This window comes from Monopterus albus, unplaced genomic scaffold (genome assembly GCF_001952655.1).
Source record: "Monopterus albus unplaced genomic scaffold, M_albus_1.0 scaffold336.1, whole genome shotgun sequence".
Classification (NCBI taxonomy): domain Eukaryota; kingdom Metazoa; phylum Chordata; class Actinopteri; order Synbranchiformes; family Synbranchidae; genus Monopterus; species Monopterus albus.
Window position 1 is genome coordinate 317,734 of NW_018128216.1, and position 9,023 is coordinate 326,756.

The 9,023-nt window shown below is 43.5% G+C and overlaps 1 protein-coding gene across 3 annotated transcripts in view; it reads left to right on the forward strand.

Annotated features, from left to right (window-relative positions):
- Positions 1-515: 515 nt before the first annotated feature.
- The window catches only part of zeb1b (zinc finger E-box binding homeobox 1b), a 97,988-nt gene continuing 89,480 nt past the window's right edge, over positions 516-9,023 (forward strand). For all 3 annotated transcript variants that reach the window (XM_020624734.1, XM_020624736.1, XM_020624733.1), the window contains exon 1: positions 516-663. In XM_020624734.1, coding sequence (XP_020480390.1) covers positions 606-663 — 58 coding nt within the window. In that variant the 5' untranslated portion in view covers positions 516-605. The remainder of the gene's footprint in view (positions 664-9,023) is intronic.

Consider the following 9,023-nt stretch of genomic DNA (forward strand, 5'->3'; position numbering starts at 1 on the left):
GTCACAACATAATGTGTAATGATGATGTCAGAATATTTTATTTTCAAACAATTACTTATATGTTTATAAGAGTAAGAAAGTCAGTTTCGGATTTTCCTGTTTAGGGGTCGCCATAGCGAATCGTCACACTGACGACTCGCATGTTGACATTTGGCACGTGTTTTACGCCGGATGCCCTTCCTGACGCAACCCTGATTCGAACCCGGGCTGCGCCTTATGCACTAGCCTACCAGGGACCTTATATGTTTATAAGAGTAAAAAATAAATGACCAAATACGCACAATATTACAATATAGCCACTATGCCTTTACCTTAATTATTACTGTAAAATGAGAGAATAAAATAGCTGTATCTTATGTCTTAAATACATGACGCATTAATGAAACACTAATAAGCTGGGCACGTACGTCGTACATGCGATCATCCCACTCACTTCCAGCCTATGAATGATACTGGCAGCGTGGATCGGGGAGGTGTGGGAAGGTGATGTCGTAAAACGGAGTGTCGTAAACCAGGTGCGGAGAAGGGGAGGGAGGAGGAGGAGGGGGAGAGGGGGTGAGAGAGGAGGTGACTCTCCGGTAGCATTTAGACTCAACGAAGGGATCATGGCGGATGGCCCCAGGTGTAAGCGTAGAAAGCAGGCGAACCCGAGGAGGAACAACGGTGAGTAAAAGTACTTCCTATACGGAGGTTTTCTTTCGGGGAAACGGTCTAGAGGCCGTTAGCTCTCCCTGTAATTTTAACGAAAAGTTTGGCAGCTCTTTGATACAGTTTTTAGCAACAGAAAGTAGTGTGGCAAGTGAGCGCTCTATCACAATCTTATCTGGTGCACCGTTATACCTGGGTTGCGTCTCTTCCTCCGCTTAGCGGCTCTCTGCATCGGAGACCGTTATACGCACCTCACCTTCTTATAAATGGACCAGCTTTTGTCTGTCTGAACTCTTTAATGTTTCGACACATTTGGACACTCTTTAAAGACCCTGCATTCATCGATTTAGTTGCATGCTGTCCATTTTTTAGCCAGCTCCCAAAGTCGGACCTGTTTTGTCGAGAAACAGGCAACCTGAACCGTATCGACAGACTGGGTACATTTAACAACTTAAGCTGAAAAACAAAAGAAAACAAAACATTGGCTAAAGCTAGTGGTACTTTAGTTAAAACATTATTTGTGTTTTTCTAACAGAGGAAAACTATTTCGTTTGTTCTTTCTTTGTTTTACTCACTCGTAGCAGGTAGCGACGGGACACTATTGCTGGACTACAAGGGCTGATAAAATGCATTTTCTCGATTTAATCCTTCCTGTTAAGTGCTTCAAATCAGGGTTATATCGCCATCATGATGTTTTAAGATAGAAAAGAAACGCGTCCTGAATTGCCTAAGCGCGTTTTCTTTAGCTGTCTTTTTTACATCCTCTAACTTATTAGTGTTTTGCTACTGCGCTGTTTACAGGTTTAACGTTTCATTTAATGTTTTAACAGTGACCATACAGTCATGACAGAAAGCTTATAGTAGAAACATAGATGGGCTTTACAGAACGAGGAACATCTCACGCGCTTTTTGTGGGAGCGGAACGAGCTTAGCCCATACATGGGCAGCGGATCCTCCTGTCGCGCCCCGGGAGTTCAGATCCTCGTAGGATCGTGAACACGAGCGAATCTTCAAACATACTTAATTTTTCTTTTCTCTTCCGTTATTTTCAACTTTAATATAAAGTAGCTCCTATAGCAGTAATACAAGTTGCTGCATATTCAGTTTTTGTGGTTGTGGGTTTTTTGTGAATTGACATCTTTCCGTCTATTTATTTGTGGCTTGCCCGTGATGGCGGCGCGTATGCACGCAGCGGCCCGGGGCCCCTCGGGTCCAAACAAAATTTCGTTGTACGTGTCACAATGTTACAATGACAATAAAATAAAGCTTATTCTTCTTGCTGTGAAGACAGTTACTCATGGTTTTTGTACTATTTCTGTTTTATTAAGTAACAGCATCTCTCTAGCAGGCCTGTTGTTTACAAACCAGTCATATTCCTGTACCATCACAAATCAGTAGGTTAATGCGTTGGAGGAGGAATACGGCGTGTCGTGTGAATTTCCAGTGGTACCTCCTTGAAGATTGTGTGGCATTTGTATTTGTTGGGTGCTATCGGTGATTTCCACCGTCAATTCGTTTTTATGTGGTGTTTTATGATGTACATTCTGTTTCTAGAGCTTGTGTGCAACTAATGTGTGGACACACCTCAGATAATGGTTCTGCTGCTGAGGTGGGGATGTTTCTCTTTCTTGTGAGAGAAGTCATATTTAGCCTACTCTGGATGCCTGTCTGTCATTTGTTCTTTCTTTCTTTTTTGGTCTTTAAATTGATTATTCTTTCTTTCTTCTGGTTTTTAAATTAGCAGGTTTTAATTAAGCATTTCTTATTAATGACATGACCCTGTTAATATTTTTAACAGTAACCAAACAGATGAGTTACCTGTTACTTTGTCTCCTTTGCATTTACTTCCACATATCATCAAGGTGTGCTTCTGAGCTTAGATCTGTCACTTAAATCAACTTCTTTGCTTTTTGGAGGCAAATCTGCTGCACAGTAAGATTGAAGTTTGGTGTTGCATGTGGTCATAGCTGTTGTTTGGTTACAATTTTATAACAAGTTAGGATTTTGTTAGGGGCTGCTGTCTTTGCAGGAATCTAAACCAGCTTGCAAGCTACTTGTATGTGTTGGAAAAAACATTTTAAGTACTTGGTCCCTTATAATTAAGCAAGCACTCAAATGGTGCCCAGCATGTTCGGGTCAGTGGCTTTGCCAGGCTTGCAGGAGAGCTGACATCAAGGTGAGCTCCATTCCTCACTGTAAACAGAGAGGTGTTAACAGCCTGCAGGATGACAGGTGTTTGTGATCAGTGGGAGAGCACAGCATCCTTTGTCACTTCTCCCTAGTCAGCTCCCTTAGGAAAAGCAATCATAGTTTAACACAGTAATTTGTGAATACAGGAATGTGCCTTGTATTAACATTCTTTGCAAAATAAACAGGGCTGTGCTAGGACAGCTTTGTGCCCATGCTTGGGAGCTGGAGCCAATATTTTCAGAGACATTTTGTAATGAGTATGCATACAGATAGTTTCAATTTCTGTTTATTTGACAGTATCACAGGGCTCATTTGTCTGTTCCCCTAATCTGCCCCCCACTCCCACACCCATATCCATTCTCTGAGGCATACTCACACCATGATGAATCACGCATCAAATAAAGAAAATGAGGTTGTGGGCTTGGCACTTGGCAACAACTCATGTACTGTTGAAGAGCCTGGTAAAACTACACTTAAGCTATACTTACTTGGTTGGACTCACTCACCCAACCACAGGCTGTAAGTTCATGGGAGAATAATAAATAAACAATGGTTTTGCTATAGCTACAGTTTGTTTTGATTAAACAAGCAAAGTTTTGGGCAATAATGCAGGAGCTGGGGAGTGACTCTGTTGCTCCACACGCCAATTCAGTTTTGTAAGAGACATCTGTTTACATTTAAAAGGTCCATCCCAGTTGTGTGAAGAGTTTAGGAAATGAGGAGATTTTTCATTTATCTCATTGCGTTTCACCTACTTCCTCAGCAGCTTCATTTGAAAGTGCCAAGTAAGAAGAAAATCCCTCCACCTCTCCTCGCTCTCTCTCTTCCCTCTCACTCCTCCTTCCACAGCTTTTCCTTTATATCAGGAGTTTAAGACACAGTAGCCAGGGGTGCTGTTGATTGCCCCCCTGACCTAGGCATCCATGTGTGCCTAGAGTATGACTTCACTTCACCCCCTGCCCCCCCTACATTCTCCACTCCCACCCCTTGTGCCATTGTGAGGCTTCCAGCATGTTTAATTGTGTTTGAGTTTAAGTTTGGTCAGTGAAAGGGGAAGAGAAGAGCAGGGGGCTGTGGGAGCTGCGGTTTTTTCTCCATTCCCTCCTTCACTCCATTCGTTCTACTCTGACCCCTTAAACTGTGTGCTTCGTGTTCCCTGTGGAGTTGAAAGGGGTGACGGAAAGAGTTGGTGAGAAATGGCTGAGGTGATTAAAGATTTTTACACAGGTGACAACTGAGGGGCTGGTGGTGGCAGATAAAAAGCATGACACATGGCAGCTATCTCCCAGGCTAGTATAGATTTTAGAGTCAAAACTAGGTGACTGCTGTGCTTCAGACACACATCAGCAAAAATAACCCCAGAAGAATTTTACATAGTATACAGGTAAAGTTACTAGTTGCTTTATGCTATGTGGGAAAAAGTTATGCTTCCACCTAGACTTCATTCCCAACTAGTCAACAAGGGTCGGAAAAGGTGGCATTAAAATGATGTGATGTACAACAACACTCCCACCTCTGTTAAGGCAGTTTAATGATTACTTGCTCCCATGGAGGCTGCGAGCATTAGACTAAAAAAAAGAGTAAAGAAGGAGTTTTAAACCCACAGTCAGTTTCAGTATCTTAACTGCATTTGGATGTGCTTTATTGAGGTTTGTGTGGGTGAATGTTCAAATGAGCCATTGTGTATTCAGGCTTCAGTGAGAAAGCCTGAGGAGAAAGAGCCTAGTTACCTTTGCAGTTTGCCTGCTCTACCCCATACACTTTCAGTGGCAGAAGAAAAGGCCCATTCAGTGGATCTGGCATGTAGAGGGAAAGCCCTTTTCACACTTGGCTTGTGGGAAACATCTCCTCCATACTGTGCATTCCATTTGCATATGACCCATTCTTTTCCCAAAGGTCCCCGTGAGGGAGGAATCCATGGAACATTTGCAGAATTCATCAAATCCCTCTCTCATGTGGCCCTCAGGTTCTCAAGGGCCTGTGTTGTAACACTCTTTGTAAAATTTTTGTCTGAAAAATGTGGCTTAGTCTGCGTCACGCTTGCTAGCTTTAACATTAATGCCGGTGCATCCCTGTGGCATTTCTATCCCATGTAATTTAAAGTGGCAATGTGTGCTACCTGGTGTGCTGTTTTTAATGTCAGGATGAAGGCTTAATTTGACACAGCAGGCAGGAGTTCCCCCAAATCCCCAGCATGGGCCATGAGGAGTCCATCTGCATGACTGAACAAGGTGATGGGGGCCGCGTGCCTAAGAGGCGTCCTAACTGATGATGATGCAAGGATGAGGTGATGGGGAGCTTGTAGTGGCTTGTCAGCTCAGTGAACTAAGTGAAAATATAGCCACCGCTCCGGAGCAAAATGTGGCCCCCCCAGAGTACCAGCCTGGGCTATAGGTACTGTAGTAACCAGAGCTGCTGCCTTGATGCAACACAACATGTGAAACAGCATCTACACTGACATCCTTGTTGTTGATAAGTAAATTGTGTTAGTTTGCAACAGCTGTGACATCCTTGTTTTTGCACATTGACTCAGAAAGTGGTGTAGGCAGAGAGGCAGAGCAGTGCATGGCGGAAACCAGAGTTAAGTGTATCTTGTAAGATAACTAAGCAAATACCTCTCCTCAGCCCTGCTCGTCTCTCCTGACTCCAAAGCACTGAGTCATGAGCAGACAGGTGCTTTTACAAGATGACTTCAGCATTAACTCTCCAGCATCTTTTCTTTTGTTAACCTTAACTGTCCCTTATTTCTTCATGGTCTCTCAGTCCGTCTCAGCCCCGCCCCACAGGTGTGAGATAATATTCTCTACTAGTGTGTATGCTTGAGGGCGAGATTATCTATAAATTGCCTTCCTAATGTGTACTGTGTCCCCAGCACTGCCTGTTGATGTGTGTTTTTAATTGTGTATTTGGAGGGTGCTCCTCTGGCTCTCAATGAGTCTCTGGGTCTGACTGCAGACCCCTCCTTGTTCCCCCATCATCACCACCATCTCATTCTTTCCATTCCCACCCATCTATCCCTGCCCCTTCTTGTGCTCTTCTGTGGAGCAGTTAATGAAAAAGACTGCCACAGGAGACAGACAGCCGACCTGTTAAAGGGCTCTCAAGCCAGCTTGTGTTTGTGGCAAAAACTAATCAGGGCAAACCTCTTCTGTAGCATCACTTCTAGTTTGTCATCTTTTTTGTTGTTGTTTTTTTAAATGTTGGATGTTGTTTTAAATGTGCCTGACTCTGTTATAGTCCCTTGGTGTCTCTGTCCACAGGGATGAAATTAAATGGAATCAGATGAGGAGTCATCAGCTGCTATGTCTTGTGCTTTGAACACGACTGGCTTTTTGCCAGCCCAATATGATGACCCCATTGATTTTTCTCTATGTAGCACACAGAACTGACAGTGGTCCTCCTGAGGGAGTATGCATTCATATTCACATGCTGTTTCCAGTTGTCCTGAGAACCATGGTGACTAACACATCGAGTTCGTCTCTGTCCTCCAAGCCTGTGCATTGAGCTAGTGAGGTTAGACAAAAAAGCCTTAGCCACCCTGTTTGTTAGTCAGAAGCCCTTTTCAAACATAGTAAGATTGTAGCTTCATCAGTCTGTTAAAGCCATAGTTTTCTTTCATTCAAACGCTTTTATGTTATAATGTTCCATTAATGTTCATGGCTTCATTCAGACATACCCCTCACTGTGACAGAGAGCTATGGTACATGTGCAATATGTGCCATACACCGAGTTTGTTGTAATCTTGTTCATGCCTGTCCATTTGCGTGACTGCACACAATTCAGACGTGTGCTGTGTTGAAAGTCATACATAACTGTTACTAGGTCTGACCTAGTAAGATTGCCGTATACGACTTCTACAGAAAAGTGTCCAGGTTGCTCCTTCAGACATGAAGCATTCAGATGCTGTTAGATTAATTGAAAGGAGTGCAGCTCTGAAAGGGGTGAGGGAAGGCTAGCTAAATGTCAGCATGGATAAACATCCACACTGGATTAATGAAAGGAGAATGGCCAGCCTGGGAGCTGAGGGAGGGCAGACTAGAGGGAAGCATGAAGCATACACATTGCCCCGTTTAACCCATGAGTGTTTTGTTGAGCTCCCCATGACCCCAGTAGTGTGACCTAACCTAAGGAGGCAGCCAAGCCTAGACACACTCATTGACAGTTACAAGAGCTACATAGGAAAGACAATACATGCAGTGTGAACTGACCTGATACAGTGCTGTAGTGCAGTAACAGACAAATAAAATCTTTTTTCATTCTATACTGAGGGTAATTACATTATAGAGAGAAGTGTATTTTCTAACTGTGTTAGTGTTTTTATTTTGTCTTTCCTTTTGTATGCAGTTTCATTAAGTTCCTCCTTAAAGAGAATCAGCAAGCCAGGTCCCTGTTTGAGAAAAACATATGCCACAGAGTTCCCAAGTATTACTTTAACACAGACATGGCCAAACTACGGCTGTATACAGCCTGTTAGGCTTTTTGATCTGGCCCGCCGAACTTGTCCAAATTATATTATTAAATTATGTTATCATTACTGCGATGGATTGGTGACCTGTCCAGGGTGTACCCCGCCTTCGCCCGATTGCCGGCCGGGATTGGCTCCGCCCCCCCCCCCGTGACCCCGCTCAGGGAACAAACGGTAGAAAATGAATGAATGAATGAATGTTATCATTAAACCTCATTCGTTTTGCCCTTTCCCTGCAATGCCCGTGTTTCCCCCAGTAGATGGTAGATCACTGCATCATTCATGAGGAATCTCTATGTAAGTCTGTATTGCAGCTTTATCATGTTGTGAATCCAGTCGTAAGACTTCAGCACCGTCCGTTCATTATGTTCCTGGTGGAAACCGATGCGGATCACCAGGACTTACTTTACCACTCTCGTGTCCGCTGGTTAAATGAGTTAAGCGAGTGTTTGAGCTCAAAGAGGAGATTAGCGCATTTTTGGAGTTAATGGGGAAATCCGATGAATTTCCTGAGCTGAGCGACAAGAACTGGCTTTGTGACTTTGCGTTTGTTGTGGACATTTTTTTCACACATGAATGAGTGGAACGAGAAGCTACAGGGGAAAGTGTTTGTGCGCGACATGTACACAAATGTGAGAGCCTTCAAATCTAAGCTGACTTTAACAAATCTTTCGCTCATTTTCCCACACTAGCCACGCAGAAAGAGGCCACCCGAAACGTGAAGAAATACAGTAAATCACTGGAAGACCTGCATGGAGATTTCTGCCGTCGGTTCTCTGATTTTAATAAAATTGACAAGTCCCTTCAGCTGGTGTCCTGTCCCCTGTCACAAGACCTGAAACAGCACCACAGGAGCTGCAATTGGAACTAATCGATTTTCAGTCTGACTCTGTTTTAAAGGAGAAGTTCAACTCTCTTAAACTGAATGACTTTTATGCTTCACTTAATGAAGCCACATTTCCAAACCTTCAGAGGATGGCACAGAAGATGCTGGCGTTGCTTGGCTCAACCTGTGTGTGTGAACAGACGTTCAGCATCATGAACATCAACAAAGCCAGTCACAGATCCATGTTAACACCTCAGATTTATCCTGAGAATAGCCACAACAAAACTAACTCCAGACTTTGATGCACTAGCTAAAAAGAGAGACCAACAACACTGTTCCCACTGAAATTGAAGGTTTATTGTGTTATGAAAAAAAATGCATTTGGAGAATAATTTGTACAATAAGCCTTGTGTATTCATGCTTTGCTACCTCTTAAAGGTCAAAACCTTTTATGTAATGGCTTTTATATGTCATGTATATTAGTTCACACAAATACTCCATCCTTCTGCTCCCGGCCAGGCCCCTCCCGGCCCGGGTCAAATTTTAGAACCCGTTGTGGCCCGTATGTCAAAAAGTTTGCCCACCCCTGCTTTAACATATAGTTAATGTTACATCTAACCTTTCAGATCTGCTGATCTGAGCAGTAGGGTTAAGGGTAGGATGGTGTTATTGCTCCTTCTGACCAACCTGAAAATACAGGCTGTAATACACTAGACTTTCTAGAGCAAGGTACACGGAGCTGTATCTATGACTGGACTTAAACCAGTGACCGCTGACCTGTCTCAGCCCACCTGTACTAGCTGGGTTTGTTGCCAGTGTTCACGTGTTTACTGTCAAAACACAAAGGGGCCCTGTCATGCAGTGTTTCATTAATATGTGTGTGGGTGTAATGTG